The 19,452-nt window shown below is 38.4% G+C and overlaps 1 protein-coding gene across 3 annotated transcripts in view; it reads right to left on the bottom strand.

Moving 5' to 3' along the window:
* Nucleotides 1-19,452, bottom strand: part of PRTG (protogenin) — an 80,189-nt gene that overhangs the window by 12,972 nt on the left and 47,765 nt on the right. For all 3 annotated transcript variants that reach the window (XM_080551724.1, XM_080551725.1, XM_080551726.1), the window contains 2 exons: nt 607-702; nt 4-190 (listed from right to left, as the gene is read on the bottom strand). In XM_080551724.1, coding sequence (XP_080407850.1) covers nt 4-190; nt 607-702 — 283 coding nt within the window. The remainder of the gene's footprint in view (nt 1-3; nt 191-606; nt 703-19,452) is intronic.

Below are 19,452 nucleotides of genomic sequence, written 5' to 3' on the forward strand. Positions count from 1 at the left end.
TACGTTTGAAGGTAAAGAACCAGAGATGCATTCTGCAGTCCCACTGGGTTGCAACGGATTGTGTAATTAATGACCTGTGCAGATGTGAAGGCAGGCTTTCCCCAGTGAAGGTAGATAGAAGATGAAGTGTTAGCTTTGGCATAGAGATGGTGAGGGGGCGGGGGTGGTGGCACCATGCGATCACGGACAGCTTTAAAAAAGAAAAAACAGCAGCATAAATTATTTAATGAAGCATATACAGATACTGGTAAGGTTAAGAGACAGGTCTGAACCCATCGGTTTAGATTCAAATCTGCTCCCACTCAGTATTACCTGGCATTCAGACCCAGGAATCTGGTTCAAGACATTGAACTGATAAGATAGATGATACGTCACTGGTTAGATGACACAGACAATCCAACAGGGAAGGAAAATGCGTTTGGTAGCTAACTTGTTTCCTCAGCTGCAACTTATTAAAACGAGAGACTGTCTCTGACTAGAACAGTATTTGTCACACATATAACCTTTCTGGTTCTCTATTTTACACTGAATTAAGTGGTTACTTATAGATTAAAAAGAGCTGCTGGAATCTTGAAACTAAACTCTTAATGCATCTACAACACTTACAGACACATCCTGGAGTGCTGACTGTTTGGTCTGCCTGGTAACCTTCTTCCATATTGTTATATGCCAGCAGCCTTACGTGGTACTTTCTTCTAGGATCTGCACAAAGAGAAAAGGAATAATTAGAATCAAGACAAAAAATAAGGATTTTCAGACTTCTACAGGCAGCGAGATAACCTGAATGTTCTGCAAATTAAATTCAAAACTTGTCTGCTACTGTCAGCAGACCGATAAATGGGTTAAATGTTTGGAAGACTGCCTTTTCTCCTCCAGTCCTATGAACTTCTGTAAATCTTTGCCTAGGCTGCGCTGGAATCAGTTACATCTCCCAGTCTTGCTTCCAGTAGCCTGAAATAACTTTTTTTGGAACAGATATCAGTGGGAATAGGATAAATATCACATTTCTCTTTGAAACAAACTCACACATTCATAGCTACAGAGCTACATTTTTTTAATAGTTTCATTCTGCATAAGTAAAAGTGCTTTTAGTCTGTAATAGAGATCTGTTGAAACAAACAGCATGAGGTCCACAGAAATCAACATTTTTTTCTGGATAAACAGGCTGGAATGAAGCAGGGCAAGTAAGGCAAATGCAGAAAGACAGGATCCAGCAAAGAAATGGGAAATGTTTTGGTTCAAGCTTCCTAGAGGATATATAATACTGTGAAACAACAGTCATGGTTAATAACACCTTTGACTTAAAACTACCGCTTCCATATGTTTTCCTGAAAGCTGATTCTGGCATTCTTAGAGGGTCACTGCTCCTAGCTTGAAGGGTCTCCCTCCTTCCCTTTCTCTGGCCATATCTTTGGGTCCTCATATTACAGTTTGCTGCTACTCTGGCCATGCCTGTGGGTTCTCATATTGCAGTTTGCTGCTTCCCTCAGTTTTGTTAGTGATACACTGGCCTTGGTCCAAGTGAAAAAAATACTACAGGGAAACGAGTAAAAAAGAGGGGCCTTTAGCTTTTCATAAATGAAGATGGCATGGAGTACAAACCACCAGGATGGCTGCACTGCCAAAGCTAGCTTCTCTGCAGCCTGCTCTCTTGATATTTGTAACAAATCCATCCATACGATGGGTGATTTGCAAAGTGGTCACACATATGAGCTCTTATGGGCACAGCTAAACTTTATAGCAGCACTGATGTACACATTATTTTCCTCTTCCACTGTGACAGCTAATGAATCTACTACTTAATTAATTATATACTTAATTAATGTTTTAAGAAGGTCTAGGCCAATGTCATATGACTGTGTTATACTTGATTATTTTTTTCCTTGCACTAAATACCATAATGTTATCTCTTTTCAAAATAAGCTCTCCTCTTTCTCATTTCAGCCAAGATTTGACATGGCCTTTCTCCTGAAATAAACAGGAACCCATTTCCTAACCACAAACGACTTGGGCTTATGTCAGATCGTTAGCGCCCTCTGCAGTCTCTGCATAAGCAATACAAACTTAACAAAGCTGGATTTTGTTCTTCCATATATAAGGCACAGTTGCTTCATAAAAATGCATTTTGTAAAATGTTTTCATGCTTATTTTGAAATAGACAATCTTTTTGTGATTTAGTTACTAACATCAGCCTTAATTCAATACCACTAGATACAGTTTACATCTAGGTTTATTTTTAAGATTATTTTACCGAAATCTAAATATAGGTGTAGAGCAAAATGAACTCTTAAAGTTGGATTTCAGTTATTTCTTTGACATATTTAGCAATTTAGCATTAATGTTAGAATAGGCAAGAAAAGCCCATTCCTGTTTTCCTCAGTGTCACAGGAAAACAATATAAATAGCCAAATGTTGGAAAATGAGTTTTTAAACATTTTTTCACTTTACGTCACTTTAACAACAGATGAAGTCAGTTGTTACTAGTCAACAAAACTGCAATCAGATAAAAGGAGATGGACAAAAACACCAAGAATAACGTTAAGCACAACGTAAGTGGAAATACGGAACTTTAACATGGAAAATTCAGAAGGATAGCAAGATATTATATATATAAATCATTACAATCTCTTAGAAGTCTGTAAAAAAAAAAAAAAACCTCATCTGAAGGGAAGGGGCATTTCAAAACACTGAGCCCAACCAAAAAGATTACTACGCTTCAGAAGTACCAAGTGACTTTCACATGTCCAAATCGAGTTATGGTAACTTTCTGACGTGAATTACAATGCGTGTCTCAGAAAATCAGAAGTATCTACCTCCCCAGACTTCCTACTTAACCTGTGGTAGGAATACAGGTATTTAGCACATAACTGAAATCTTTGAAAACAAAAGCAACATTAAAAACTGAGGCCATCAAAACATCTTCAAGATCTTTTTAGGATTATGTTTTGGAGATTGTTATACTTGATTTTCTCATCCATTCTTAGAGTAAACTTGAATTCAAGTACTATTTAGCAGACCTTTGACATGATTCCACACAAACAGGTGGCATCCAACCAGCCCAGTGTCACAGTCTGCATCTTTTTCTTTACAAGTTCCTGCAGAAGAGGCCCCTGCTGCATTTCCGCAAGACACATGATGACAAACACGACAATTTATCACCCTGCTGAGCACCTTCAAAAACTCCATGCCCTTTGAAAGTGGTCACCCAGAACTGATCACCTTCACCGTGAAATAAAGAATAGCTAAGGTCTAGTGCCCTGCTGAGCTGAATGAGGAGCCTGTGAGGTCTGTTTATCCTCATTGCCTTTTTTTTTTTTTAAACTTGAATTCCTCATTAATGTTTGATTGGGGAGAAAAAGAATGTGATGTGGAAGAAAGAGGCAAATCTAACTCCCACAGAAAAAAAAAAAAAGGATTCACATGTCTAAGACAAACACTTTGATCCAATGTGTTTTACTTAATTCTGCACAACACTGAATACCATTCATCTTACTCTTGTAAGAAGTTTCAAAAATTCTTGCAGGAAGTTTCAAAAAACTATCTTCACATAGAAGAATCTGTTTAAAAATAAAGCCTTTCAACTAGTCTCTACCGTCTAAAAATCAAAGTTATTTCCACTTCATACACAGGACATCACTGTTCAGTTGGCAGCAAGACTGGTTTAATCCAAAAGGGGTGTCACAGTTTTTGAGCTGTCATACCTTACTGCTTCTATGGCTGAAACAGAATCTGCTGGTATCTGTAACTGAAACAGTTACTGAGCAGGGCTGCATTATGTACTAGCCTAGAAAAGCCTAAATACTACAGAAATCCAAAAAGGAGAATACAAAAGAATTTTAAGAGGACAGTGTATGAAGCAGCTAAAAAAAAAATGATATAAAACTTGCTTGGAAAATATTGGAAAATATTTTTTGTCTATAGTCACCTCTCTTCTGTGCATTATGAACAACTGTTGGTTTTGTCCACAGGCTTATGGTATGATTTACTCCTAAATGGCAATCCCAACACAAATGTGGCGTAAACACTTTCATCTAGCAATTCATCAACTGGATCAAACATTCAAAGCCAGACATATCCTTAGAAAACGAACTTCAGGAGCTTTCTCATCTTCAGCCTGCATAGGTGTCCTGAATAGTTTACACATAAATCACTGATAAAAGATTGTGGATGGCATGGCCACCTAGGGGCTGACAGTCTCAAATTTAGTGTACGCCATCCATGCACATTATACAGCAACAGGAGGCTGAGAGGCTCAGAAATCAAGGAAGTGAGCACTGAGGCCATCATTCACGCCCATAAAAGACCCAGAAGTAACAGACATCTTTCCACAGACAATCGCTGCTATTCAGAAACAAGATGGGCATGGTGATTCACTCAAACACTAAAAAAAAACAGTTTAAGTCAAATAAACAAACAAACAGCAGCTCACATCAAGATTTCACCTCTGCATTTTCAAAATCTTTATGAACAGCCTGGTAACACTGAATCATTTCATTTAATTCTCCTGCGATTGCAATTGTCAGCATTTGTGTAGTGGTTGAAGGTTCGTTCTCAGACAAGGGGTGAACAGGAGCAATGTTCTAGCCTATATACCAACCAGATTCATTTTGTTAAAGTTATTTTGTTCCTGTTGAATGTGTTGTTTGCTTGTTTGGTTTTTGCTCACTCGTTTGTTCCGTTTTGTTTTAATGCTGCTGGCTACGTTAGACTGTTATAAAATTAAGTAAGTGTCACAGCACCCACAGCCTTTTTACGGGCGTTTTTATTGTCATTACTTAAATCAGCTGGTGGAAAAGACACAAAACTACACTGTTCATACAAAGCAAGAGGCCAGCACTGATGTCAATATAAACATGACAGAGCTAATACATAGATTTTATTACAGGAGTGCCTCTGGAGTATATAGACTGTCTTTTAGAAAACATTAGAGACTGGATGTGATAAGCTGGCACAGCTTCACACAGCACAATGGATCTGCCTCTTACAACCATTTTATATAACCAAAGCCTGGCAATATTTAAAACACATGAATAGTAAAACACATGAATTTAAAACACATCAATCAGGGTCATAAATATCACCTCTAGTAATAATATTCCTATAAAATACACATTGGAAGAAGCTAAGTATGCCTTATAATGATTAATATAATGGTTAATTTAAAATGATCGGAATGGATACTGTTCCAAACACCACTGTTTTGCCTTTAAAAAAAAAAATGAAAAGTAGGATCAGCCTCATTTTCTTATGACAGTTTTTGTAGGTAGGTCACAGCTCCCTAGCGATACTTCTCTAGCATCCCATATGCTGTAATTCACTCTCCCATAAAAATCTGCAGTGAGCCCTGCAGGTTCAACCCCAATATGTCTTTTAGCAGAAAGACGCTTGGGGGAGCCTTCTCCTTCTTTTACAAGTCCATAGGTTTAGAAACTTTTCACAGTAGGACTATGGCAAAGCTAAATACTGTAAGTATGAGCTAAAAATACATTGAACTATCATTTAAAACATAGATTGTAACTTGGAAAACACATTTAACATTTCAGTGGCTGAAGCTTGGTAAGAGTTCAAATGAGAACACTTCTCTATTTTATTGTCTTAGTGCATCATTAAGGTGTAATTTTAGAGATTATGTTTAGCTTCTTGGCAGATTGAAAGCTCAGAGCAGTTACTGAGGTTAGTGCTGTAAAAACAGATTCAGCAAGAAAAGCTATAGCGAACTCAGATGTCCCAATCCTGTTTTTATGACAAATCATTTCATTTCTCAGGATGGAGGGAGAATCAGATCCGCTTATTTATCTGGACACAAGATACTGACAGAAACTGCAAAAACATCATGAAGAACTGACAATTTCTTACCAGTTCTATTGCTCTACAGCTGTAGATGCTCTACAGATGTAGAGAACGGATGTTCTTTGGAACTGCTATATTTTATTGCATCAGCTCAGTTACTACTGCCATCAGCCTTGCTTCTGTGTAATTCTCCCATTTCTTTTATTGTGCGGAGAAGCAGCATTCAGAAGTACTCATATGCGTTTTTTCTCAGTTTATTTCCAAAACTTAAAATTGTAATAAGTTCCAGTTATATACATTTCTTAGTTAGGCAGGTTTTAAATGTACAGAGACCAGTTTCCAAAGCCTGTAAAAATATAAATGGTCTAGTAAATAGACAGTGGCAGGCAAAGCAACTACAAGTAACAGAAATTATACCTTCCTGTGCCAGAACTAGTTTTAGTGTATGTGGGTGTATTAATTCCACGGAATTCCATTAAGTCAGTGTCTCAAACTTAATATTTTAGAAGAACTAAAGAACTGAGACAAATACACACACACAAACATAAAACAAGCTGGGATTGTTCCACAACAGAATAAATGATGCTCCTGATGACCCTTACTGGCCTCTGAAATATATACACTGAAAATCTAGGTTTTCTGGGATGACTGCTATAGTGGCTATCATTATTTGAAGGAAGGGGAAAAAAAGGTTCTCTGTTTGGAAGACATTTCCCGAATGACAAAGGTGACATGCAGAGAGGAAGGAACATCTCTCTCCCACCAATGTGTTTTGGTTCCATCTGGTAGAGTTATACCTCATTACTGCCAGATGGTGTCCTCATGCACTTCCAATGAATGCAGCTGGAAAAACTAGAGGCATCAAAGATGAAATGCCTGTATTAGCAATTAAACATCTAAAAGAAAAAAAATGTGCTTCTAATTGCTTAGCAGCTGGTGAAGTACTTTTTAAATGCAACTATCTCATTCTTAAATTATCAAGATTGCACAGATTGAACTTCTTTTAGTAAAAGTTACTAAGAACAAAGTCACTTCCATATTTAAGATGGAACAAAAAAATCCATTCTTGACACGTTCTGTTACATAATTAAAACTCTCTCATCTTGAAGAAGGATACCAATCAAAAATCTTAATCCATATATAATTCCATCCTCCCTCCTCAAAAAAATAATAAAAAAAGAAGTGCATATGTCCTGATTACATTTTAACACTATCTTCAAATCAGTTTTCTGCAGAAGACCAAACAATGTTTATCCCACTGAGATTTTGATAATTTGTCTTCGCACAATTCTTCCATTCCAAGTAAATCTACGGCATTAAAGATAGCCATAAAACATGTAACAGCAGGTTCCATCACCATATTGTATCGGCAAATACAGCTCTGTAACACCCTTGATTTAGAACTATAAATTTGGATTCCATATAAGCTTCAGCTGAATGAACAGTTACCCAAAACGTGTCTGGTGTGTACAAACACAGCCAAAATTTTGGCTTTCTGGTAAACGCTTCATAGAAAGCATCTGTTTGCAGGCTACTTAGTCAAGGTTACAAGAGAGTGTAATATTGCAACCCCTAAAAGCCCTGTCATTGTTTCCTTCAGCTGCTGCATGTTTGTGAAGCTCCAAAGGCCTTGAAAGGAGCCAGAGCAGAGCCAACAGGTCAGGGCTAGATAAAATTAAGAAAGAATCCGAGGTCAGATCATGAAAGAACCCCCCCCCACCTCCACCCTCTTTTCAACCCTCCAGAACAGTGAGTCCACCTCTAGCAGCCTTTCATTTGTCCTGATAAGAAGAGACAGCAATCCTCAACCTGGATTTCAGACTTTTTAAGTCCTTTCTGGGGAGTGGAAAAGATAAGGAAGCCCAAAGAAAATGGACATTTTACTACCCTTTACTGTTGACTCGTTAAGTCTGGATACTGAGCATACTTTCATACTTGTTTTGAACATCCCCACTCTCAGCACTTTAAAAGCAAAATATTGACAGAAATAAAAGTATTTGGGGCTTTGTTCTTGTTTCTAAAAGTATTAGGACTGCACAGAATTTCTAGGAAAAAAGAGTTGAGTGTCTTCATGTCCTGAGTTGAGCACAGTGGATAGAAACTAATTTTCAGCCACATTCAAGCTGGTGGTTCTGACAGGTGGGGAAGGGGATAAATAAACTATTTCTTTTAGTCCAGCATACGTACAGATTTTAAATACTACCTTTTTCCTTTCAATTTCAATTATCAAAACAGTACTGTACCAAGAAGGCTGACAAAATGGTTGTCCTAAGGACAAAACTTCTGTGGCCAAATGTCCATTTTTAATTTACTCTTTTGTGCTGCTGGATTTTTTGTGTAACCCACAGGTCCATTGTTGGGTAGTGGTCCGGCTGGATAGCTCATTGGTCTGGCTTTCCAGGGTGACTGCGCTGCCCCCAAGCCCATCCCTTCAACACAATAAACTCCAGATAATTATTCAAAGAAGAGGCCAGCAGCATGGGCTGCTCTGACATCAGGTCATGGCCTTTGACATCGAATCTGGGGCTAGCCAAAGTCTGCTCCAAGCAACAGAGGTCCAGGGGAATTATTAAGGGGGAAGGGTGGGAAAGGAAGAGCACTGAGAAATACTATCCTTAAAAATGTACTTTTGAAGCAAAGTAATGTAAATACAGCAGAAACTTATTAAGAAAATAAGCAAATACATTTCAAATATACTAGACAAAAGGGCCAGAGAAAAGCACATCAAGCCAAACAGTAACATAAAGCTGGGAAGTAGAAAGATGACACAAATTCAGGTCTTTTCCCCTCAAAAAAACAGGTATTCCCTCTCAGATTTTCAGGACTGGATTTATTTTTTTTTTCCCTTCAAAGAATGCCCTTTTACATTGCTCAGGTACATATGATTAAGCAAATAAACAAATTTAGCAATCCTTTTACATTATGGCTTTTAAAATCTTGTCCAGGCTCTGGATATGTAATTTCCAAGCATCCTTACAAGTTTCAGATAATGATATTTAATGACTTTTTTCTTTAAAGGAGTTGCAATTTAGTTTGATCACATATTTTAAATAACAACTTTTTAATATCAGATTGAAGTAGTTTCTGAGAAGTTACAAATTGCCAACATTTTACACCTATATGGCTTGTTCTTCAACTTAAAGGTAACTTTAAACAGTTAGAACAAAGCCTGTCTGTGATACTCATGTTTTCCTTTGCAAACCAAATAACTGAAGAGGAAACTAAGCGATTTGTTCTTTTTACAACATTGTGAAGGTTTATTTTGGTAGAAACCAGAACATATGACATATATGAATTGATTCAGCTAAATAGTCTGGCTTTCCATGGCTTTGGATGGATCTCGCTTATTTGTCTAAATGTGAAAAGGGTCTGTATCCCTTTTGTAGCTCTGCGCTATCCCCTTCGAGGGCCCCAGGACAAATAACACCTCACACCCCCTTGCAGTAAAAACATCACCTCTCCTACTGCCCACAATCAGCAATGGCAGCTTTATACAAAGAAGCGTGAGGGGAGGGCTAGAGGATGAATTCCCAACATCCAGCATTTGGGCCTTTTAGAGAACACAGAAGCGACAGAATGATTTAAATGCCTCTAATCTTTTTAAAAGAAATTAAGCAAATCTTAAGGACTTCAAATTGGCTCCATTTTTGTATGGGCCGTGTCACATTACTGCTGTGCCTGCACCAGTTTTGATCAGCCTCTGGGCTTCTCTCGTGCTTTAGGGAACTGTTAAATTACACAAGCAAAACGCTTTCTTCCAATATTATTCTAACAACACACTCTAAAACTAGCAGACATCCTTATGTTAACTAGCCTGGCTCACCATTTTCAAAGTGAGCCCTCAAAAGCTAACTTGAAAGCAATACCAGAGGCCTGGACAAACACCTAATTTTGATCTTTTGTGCTCGTCTTTTCTTCTAAGAGACCTTTTCTTTTGTTACTGCCCAGTGGAAAGCACATAGCTCATTGGTCCTGCTTTGAAAGATGAGAGCACTGCCCCTCAGTCCACCCCTCGGAGCACAATCACTTTAATGGAATTATGTAGAGAGGCCATCGCTGGAAGAAGAAAGGGAGGGAGAGGGGGAGGGAAGGAGTGTCCGAAAGAGCCAGCAGACCATCCAATATGCCCAGTTACTAACCCAGATATGTCCACCGAGATTTCACACACTGCTGCAAATAGGATGTGCTACCCCATACAACAGGTACCCTTACATACAGCTGTATGTAAGACCTGTACATGAGAGACAGAACAGTTAATTGGAGACAGACGTTAGAGAGTCTGATTTAATAATAATTATAATCCTGCTACAACCACCCTCAAGAAAGGGGTGCGCTACAAATAGTTCTTTGCCATAAGAAGGAGACTGAAAAGATGATCTCCCCCGTGAAGACCGGCCTTTCTGTGTTGCAGAAGGAAAGGAAGCATGGACAACGTGTCTGACCTTCGCACTGAGAGGGATGCTTCCTGAAAACGCATCTAAGCACAGTGCAGTGAGCAGTCGGGCAAGTTTGGCTTAACAACTGTTTAGATACCAAGCACTATAACACATACGCACCGACTGCCTGACATCCAGCATCACCTTACAAACGACACATTTTTATACAATGACAAAGGAAATCTGTTCACAGCACCCACACTTTCCCCTGAAGCTATGAAATAAATTTTCTTACAGAACCAACATTTTCTACTGATCTGTCATGGACTCCCCATGCCATTTTGACCCTTCTGAGCAGCAAAATGAAAACACTATCTATCATTACTTGCACCACAGCGACTTTCTAGAAGGTGCACAGTTTCATTGTGAAAACATCTGTGGTCTGGTGACTCATCTCAGATCTCAAGCTTTAGGAGTTGTGCTGTGGCAAGCATGACTGCAACACGCAGAATTTTCAGGTAGGGCAAATAACCATCAGCCTGGAGCTCTTCCTTGCAAGGGCAACAAGGAACTACACTAAAACATTTGCAAATTGCTATATGGAAAGCAAGTCAGTCCTAAAAGGAAACAAGCAATGGTTAAGCATAAAGTATGTAAAAGTGAAACCACTATATTTTTATTATGGCAAATATTAGCTACATAGCCCCTACCAGCTGTACATATATATAATTGGAGTCCAGACTTCAGTGGGAAGTTGTGTTTTTGCAGGCTTTGAGGGCCAGGCATGCTCCCGCTCTCAGAGCACTCCCTTGAATTTGTCACACACCAATACAGCAATGCAGTATGAAGACAGAGGAGAGCTTATCTACACTTCTTGTACACAGGCTCTGTGGCATGCACAGTTGTGTGAGAACTGAACATTTGCTAAATACAGAGTGGAGGGGCAAGTTAACCTTGAAGACTAACAAGTTTTAGAGCAAATTTTCTAAACGGATGCATTTGTCCTAGACTAACAGTCTGATACACATTCGTTGGTTCTAATATGGCAGCTCTCTTATTTACTTTGCTGAATTTATATCCAGATGTATTAAGAATGGCTAAAGAAAAAAAAAGGCTGGCATCAGGCCGCCTTCATGCACTACTTTTAATGCAAACTATTCATGGCATTTTCCCATAGCACATGTAACAAAACCAGGAAGCAAGGAAGACAGCTAATAACACTTGTAAAGAGTTCTCCTTATGTGCCTTAGCTCAGCAGGTAATTTCACCTTAAGTAATGAGGACACAGGTCTCTGTTTCCTCAGCCACGAGATGCATTGCGGTATCTCTCTCCACGTATGAACGTGTCTGTTACTTTCCCCCCACTATCTTCTTAGCTGCCTCATTTTTTTGTCTCACTGGTTGCATGCCTTTGACATTTAACAAGGGTATTCATTTTAATTACATTTAGATTATGCTGAACAACCTCCCTAGTGGTTTGGCACAGCAGGGTTATTTTTAGCTTTCACATTTTCATACAGTGACATCCTGGACTTCTAAAACATGCCCTAAAGAAAATTTCCATTTGTAATGATCAGAAAAGTATCCAAGACCCTACGATGTCCTTGGCTCTAACAGGCACTGCTGTTATATTCATTGGCACAATGGCATGAGCTATTCATCAGCAGTTTTGTGGTGGGTATTTGCACAGAAAAGTTTATTAAAAGAATACAGTAAGTGACAGCTCATCTCCAGGCAATGAAGCCCGATACACTACACACTTCTATTGCTTCCCGAATGATTTCAGTGAGCATAAATTTGGTACAATTCCTCATCTTGTTTTCATGTCTTCCCAGGCCAGAACTCTGTACTTCTAAAATAATTCACCAGCAGGATTACTAAGTCTATATTAGTGGCAGCAGTTGTGCAAGTTAATGCTGCTTTTAGGTAAATAGATGTTAGCAGTTTATTTGAAGACTACTTAATTAAGACCAAACCTCTGGACCAGTCTTTCTTTCTACACCTTGCAGGTGGTGTAGAAAGAAAGGGTCAAGATGCTCATGCACATTGTGAATTTCACCTTAATATTCTCAAAAGCTCAAATGCTTTAGTAAAGAGTAATTTTCTGAACTGTGTTCTGAGTACTAATACCCTCCTACAAAATGTTGTTTGCTGTCTATGCAAAGAAATGTCTGAACAAGAAGAGTAGCGTGAAAAATGTCAGGCTTCCTGAAACTTCTGAAATTTTTTTTTTGCTCTTCTGGCTGAAAACATAGCCCTACTATTTCTTTATACTTTGTGATGTTTTGTGAAGGAAAAAAAAAAAAGTACATGTATTTTTCCCACTTGGAAATGGATTATAAAATGTTTGAATGTAAATACTACTTACTATAGGTAAATATTACTGTACTTTAAAGGATGCTCAGAATAGCAATAACAACATGGAAAAGTAAATTGCATCCTCGCAGAACACGGAACAGAATTTCCACAGACGGTGTCCCTTTTTCCAAGGATGCTTTTATACGTTTTAAGTATTTTCCATAATTATATATACAGGAATTTGGCCTTAAAAATGTTTTTCTTTCTTGATTTTTTTCCAAACAAAATCACTTCTCGTTGGAAGCAAAGTAATTGTCAAAATGTTTGACCAGAGACCAGCTGTAATTTAAATCTTTCACCATACCTGCTATATTTTTTAATTAGTTTTGTGAGGAACAAGTATTAAATACATGTCAAACACTGCATTAACAAGCTGAAAGGTAGTAAATGAAAGACTGGGAGACTGCTCATAAACAGGGTTATTTTTGTTATCTTTCTTAACCCGTTCAAAATTTAAATCCAATCTTTATTACTATCTTGATTGAAAAAGGGAGAACGAAACGATCTTGATGTAATTCCTCTGCATATGAAGTTTATACAATACTTGGAAAATAGAAAGCAGTCTGGCTGATTGATTACTTCAGTAAAATAAACACAAAGCTACTTAACTCTTAGCTAGCTATCCTCCTTTGTACAATTAAAAGGTTTTCCCATCATTAATTCAGTTTTATAAAGGCTAAATTGAGCCTGCAGTTTGATGAGCATTTTAAAGCAACATTAGCCAACGCTGCTGCTGAAAGGAGCCAGCCTGCTTCCCCTCACCCTTCGGGCACTCACTCCTGCCACAACCTCCCCTTGCTGAGTTTTCACGCGGGGCAACTTCCCCCCCATCCTTGTGCAACCACACAAATGTTAGCACAAGCAGAGGGCGGCAGCACAGACAGGTACACGAGGAACACGGGGTATTTTCTTCCGAAAGAGTTTTTGCTACTTTGTCAGGCTCCAAACTGCGTTCTGATGAGCTCAGAGAACGAAGTGACTTCCCAGGAGGCAGAACAGGCAGAACCCCCCTTGGTACTGCCAGCTGTGGCCAGCTGGGTGGGATGCAGCGTGGTCACCGGGAATCTCCTTCATCTTACGCAGTTCGGAGAAAATGTGAACCCCAAACCTGTCCACACAAAACTCCCATGGATAGAACAGCCATTTCATGAATTTATTAGTAAAAGACATTTCCCTCAAGGGGGAGCTGTTATACAATAGACTGAATGCAAAGCCAGAAATCTGGAAATGTACAGGTCAGTTCTGGCACTGATTTGATGAACATTGTGCAACGTTCAGTTTAAAGCATCAGTACCTGCTCCAGCTCCACCAAAACAGCCCTTCTCTTCCTTGTGTTTCAGCACAAATAACTGAGGGGGAATGCTACAGCTATGGGTTTTCCAAGGCATGTGGTTGTTGCTACTAAGGTGCTAGGGCCAATGGGAGAAAGAAGTTAGATAAAGGCAGGACATGAGCAGCAAGGCGAAGACTAGAAGACACGAAGGAAGACAAAGCCTAGGTTAGGCCAACATTAGCAAGTACTACGAAAATGAAAAGTAATACAAAAAGACTGACACAGTAGGATGTATATTTTTGATGAACAAGTGCTGGGCTAGACTAAGACACGGAGCCAGGTCAGGAAGCCAAGAGATATCCCATTTTTCCCCTAACATCTTGTACATAAACATGCAAATACAGACGCACAGATACAGAGCCAGGCAACAGGGTGCAAGCACACTTCTTCCTGCATCTTAAACATGGGAAGGATAAGGTGGGAACTGATGGGCAAACAGACACAAGGCAAAGCAGCACAACACTCACCTATCTGCCCCTCTTCCCCCGTACACATCCTCCTACCATTGGCCCTGCTGCTCCTCAACATTTCCAATTCCATCGCCTTACTAGAAAGCTCTGGGATCTGAAGTGCAGACCACATTTTCGAGATGTATTTCTAAACAATATTTTATGTCTGCTCCCTTGTCTGAATATATAATATGGCAGTTGCACAAAGATCCACTGCATGCATAAGTGGTTGCACGCAACAGACAGAAAATCCAAGTCTTCAACTGATCTACCAAACTGGATGAAAAAAATATTTCCTTGTCACAGCTTCTACAAAAATGTGCAGTAGCAAATGTCTTGATTTTGTAATTATAACCAGTTTGAGTCGAAGTACAATATTCAGCTATAAGAATGGCAAAAATACTGTGGAAGTGGGTATAAATGCTGAAATACGCTTTTTAATGCAAAACTTATTTCTACTAAACATTTTTCCTAGATGAAAAAAAATAAATCAGAGGTTTGGAAGAAAAGCTTCAGAGCAAAAGCTTCGTCTTCCAACACAAGATTGCTTTTTTTCCCCACTTCCCACATACCCGCTCTTCATTTGCCACAAAAGCGTGACTCCTGACAGCCTGAAAAAACATTGGCTTTTCCACAATTGCATCATTTCCCAAAATAGAAAAACGCTTCTATTAGCAATAATGCCATGGCAAATACACTCTAACCAAGGTGTTACTCTGGGCAGGAAAGTTACCAGAAAGCACATTAGCTCAGCTTTAGAAGTGCACTTATTTATCACTAACACAGGTTTCATAAAGAAACCCCACTGTTAACTTTCCCATACAACTTTATCAAAAGCAGTGACATAATCCCCAAAAAAAGTTAAAGAAAAAAAATCAGGAGAAAATAAAGTTAACATTTCAAGCACAACATCTGTATTTTTGTTAAACAAAGGAAGAAAATAATAATTTAAAAAAACACAGAGGAAAAAAATTAAGAAATGTAACTAGTCCTGTACAGCAAATGTTTTCTTCTGTCCACTCTGAAGTCTCTTTCATGTGCTAATGGTGGCATTTTTTTAAACTCTTCCCCTTTGACTTACTCAGACCTTTAAGGACCTCACACATCTAATGGTTCCTCACATTCACCAAGAACAATCAAGAAAGGTCTGGGGGTTGACATGCAGTATGATTAATGGACAATGTTGATTTAATTTCCTATAACAGGAGTTTTCTCTAAGCCTTCTCCAAGGAGCAGTTTCTTTGCAATCCAGGACTTAAGTATTTTACTAATGAAGTCCAATAAATAGCAAATTAAATAATGCTGTCTCCCAGAGACAAATCCTCCCACTTAAGTAAAACTACCGTATTTAAAGTTCCGTTTAGATCTAAAAAAATAGGCTGTATAACATAATGTACATAGTTTTGTGGTTTTTTTGTTGGTGGTGGTTTGTCGTTTTTTTTAAGAAAGAAACATAAGCAACTATCAGATCACACCTGCCATTTTACCTGCTTGCTCTTTTCCTTTAAAACTGCATTTTCCAATTCCAATAAATTAGTCTTTATTTATTGGTAACATTTAAAAATTTATCTATTAAAAAATATGTTATTACATATTGGTTGTAATAGTTGAAACATTTCAAAAGCAACTTTGAGAGTTTTTCTTTACATCAAGAAAATTGTAAATTACTTCAAATAGCGATCAACGTGTCCTTTTCGTGAAGCAAATTTTAATCTTCAGCTCCAGCAAATGAACAATGAAACACTATTTGCATACATCCTAACTGTTACTCAATCAACATGACACAATTTCCCAACTGAATTCCCACACAGGGTTAGGTTTAAATGGTGGAATTTCTAGCCCAAGAACACAGAGCAGCAGAGAGCATTTCCTGCAAGCATTTTCCTTTACCACCACAGAAAACTTTCCTATGAAATACTTTGAAGACATACAGTTGCTGTACTAGAGGCTGGCAAGTTCTTTTGCCCAATTGCAAATCACATCCCCTCCAATTTTCAGTGCTTTGCCCAGCCCCCTTGATTCCAGTTCTTAGAGTTGCAACACAATTAGCCTGATGTGAAAAATAATTAGTCTGATGTCCCGAGTGAAAACAACTGCACCCAACTCAGTGTCAGGGACAGCTGATAAAGGGAAAGTCTTCCCAAAATACAGGCAATAAACCTCCAAAGCTATTGGAGCGGCCCATGGAAGATAATCTCTACTGTTGCCTTAATAAAGCCTTTATGTTTTTAATCTATAAAATTGTTGCAAGGCATCGTCCCATGCAATAATGAAACTTCCTTCATCCTGACAGCTCCCACTATCTCTTTAGAGAGCCAGGCTTAACTGGTCTTAACACTCTCTTTTGTTTTTTGAAGTACAGTACATTCAGTCTTCAATCTTCACTTGGCTATTTCTTCCCTCACCCTGTCCCTCCCCTTTAAAGTGCAACTAACTTAGGAAGTTAAAATGAATCACTGCAAAAGTCAAGGCATGTTCAAATGAGGATGTCAGGACTATTTTCCCAGATAAATGGATTCAAGCAGAGTAGTTCAGGGAGCACATTTGAGAAGGTTACATTAAAAAAATGCTAGGCAATCCTTCTGACGCGGAATCTACCCGTTTCTGAAAGATCTTAACCATCTAAGAGAGCAAGAGTACATCTTTCTGACCCCAAATCAATCTTACCATGCAGACAAATAATTCTCCATCAGTTTTAAAACTATTTCACAACTCTGCATTTAACTCATAGAAGCCCGGAGATTTCTCTTAATGAGCGTTTGCCCTGTTTTGTCATACGTAACATTTTAATCGACATCTAAACAGTTATGCTGCTATTGTAGATTTTACAGATTTCAGTATTTCAGCACCCATTAGGTTTGATTGCTGGCTAAATCAGTAAACTATTGAGAGGCTTGGTGGTGTAATTTAATATTGGCAGATACACTAAACATTAATGAAAGCTTTCCATTACAAATCAACTGTGTGAAAATAACATTTATTTTCAAAAACAACGCAGGCATCTAAAAACCAAAAAGAACCAATAAATCAAATTTATTTAATAAAGGTTGTAGTGTCAGAAAGAATGTGATAATCAAAGTAATCTCTTTTTCTGAGAACAAAAATTAAGCTGAAAATATGTAATTATGAGACAAACGTGACAGAGCGCACTGCAAGAGGAATATAACCACAGAACTGCACAGGAAGGAAGGCACTACGTTTTTACAGATGTGGCACTTGAACTGCACAATAAGTATGCAGCATTAGCAGCTGATAGTTAACTGGCCTCTCTTGAGCTAATCTGCTCAAAAACAAGCTGATATTTATCCAGGATTCCCACTCCGTCATCTCTAGGAGTGCTTAAATAAAGTGGAGCCAGACACACAGTTGTAATGGATGCCATGCCAATAAGCTCCAACAAAGGGACATACAGTAAAAGCGAGCTTCAGTTTTGCTTGGTAAAAATTGAATTTATAACCTGAGTGAATCGATTTTTCATCTGAACAGAGCAGTGTATTTTTCTTCCATGAGAGAGGCACAAATTTAAGGAAGTGGGTCAGTCTGCGAATCCATTTGTCTGGTCACCTCATCTCAGTGAATTTGTTCGAAGCAACCTCCTGCTGCTCCCCACTGCCCTGTCCTGGCACACATCACGCTGCGCACAGACCAACAATTACTTAGTCAAAAATGCTGCACAAGACAAAGGTTTCACTCCTTCCCTGTCCCTGGCACCCAGTCTAGTTTTTACACGTCCAAGAATAAACCTGAATCAAAAGGAACTCCCTGCTACAAATCTATCTAGAGAAACTACTAGCACTGACTTACATTTGAAACAAAATTTAATGCACCAGTTTGTAAATACCAACCATGGAACAGGAAAAAAAAAAAATATATATATATATATGAGATCACTATTTACACTTACAGCCTGTAAATGCAATATAGCTCTGTACATAAAAGGGACAAAAGCTTATCAAAGCAGCACTGGCTCTGATATTTTACAGGTAGAAAAGACTTCCAGTGTAGCAAAGCCCCCTCCCTTGCATCTTTTAATCATAAGGGTTTCTCCCCCACCCCTTCTAAATCCAGAAAAAAGGAACAAGGAAAAAATGATATGCAGATATGCCATGTCTGCCTTTGGAAGACAGGCTCATTTAAAGTGGTGACAGGTCCGCCTTTCATGACTATGAAGCAAGGAATGTGCCTCTTGTTTATTGACGTGTAGTAGAAGCATATCATACCAGGACTAGCCCAAGAGTTTGGAACTGTTAAATACAAATATACATAAACTGCCGCATCTGCGAAAGAGTAAGAGGTCACAGCTGAGGAAAAGGCTGCTTTAAGCACACCCAACCTACTTCTTTGGGGTTTATTACTATGCAATTCAACCAATTCCTCCTCCCCTCGCTCAGCAAATCCCTCATGTTTTAGCTGATAAGTTGTAGTAGCAAGCCTGTTACACACAATCAGGAGAATTGACAGATAAGAGGTTTAGTTTAAGGATGTAATCAGTGTGAGTAAACACTGGACTGACCCAGCTGTAAACAGTGGTAATAAATGATAATATTTGTCCTGGTCACCTACTGAGCTATTAGACACTTTTCACTATGCAACCATGTAGGTATAATGGCTACAGCATACAGGACTATCATCTGCTATTATAAGCAAAACAAAACAAAAAATGAGCTTTTAGTTGTTCTTTATTAAGAACTGATGTCATTTCTGATTTTTCTGTATTTATTTTAAGACTGCTGCAATTTGCTCAAATAAAAATGTGAATGTCTGACTTGACGTAGAGTATCTCAAGCAAAAATAAAGACCTGCAATACTAGAAAATACTTTATCAAATCAAATTTGAGAACAATTAACTGAATTTTTTTTAAAAAAAAAAAAGCACGCTGAAGTTGAAGTTGTAGGGTTTTTCACATTATTTCACTAAACCATTCAAATGCTTGGTTCCTTGAAATTTGTATGTGAATCCCAAGCTAAATTTTCACGGTAACTTATAACCATACAGTAATATCAATTCCCACATATGCAATTTTGGATATCCCAAAATTTTCAGACACAAATATGCAAGACTACATTTTGACACAAACAAAACCTGGGATCAAACTGAAATTACAGCTCTAGCTATCAGAAATAACTACCTTGACACACCAATAGT

Source organism: Anser brachyrhynchus, assembly GCF_964034855.1.
Source record: "Anser brachyrhynchus genome assembly, chromosome: 11".
Classification (NCBI taxonomy): domain Eukaryota; kingdom Metazoa; phylum Chordata; class Aves; order Anseriformes; family Anatidae; genus Anser; species Anser brachyrhynchus.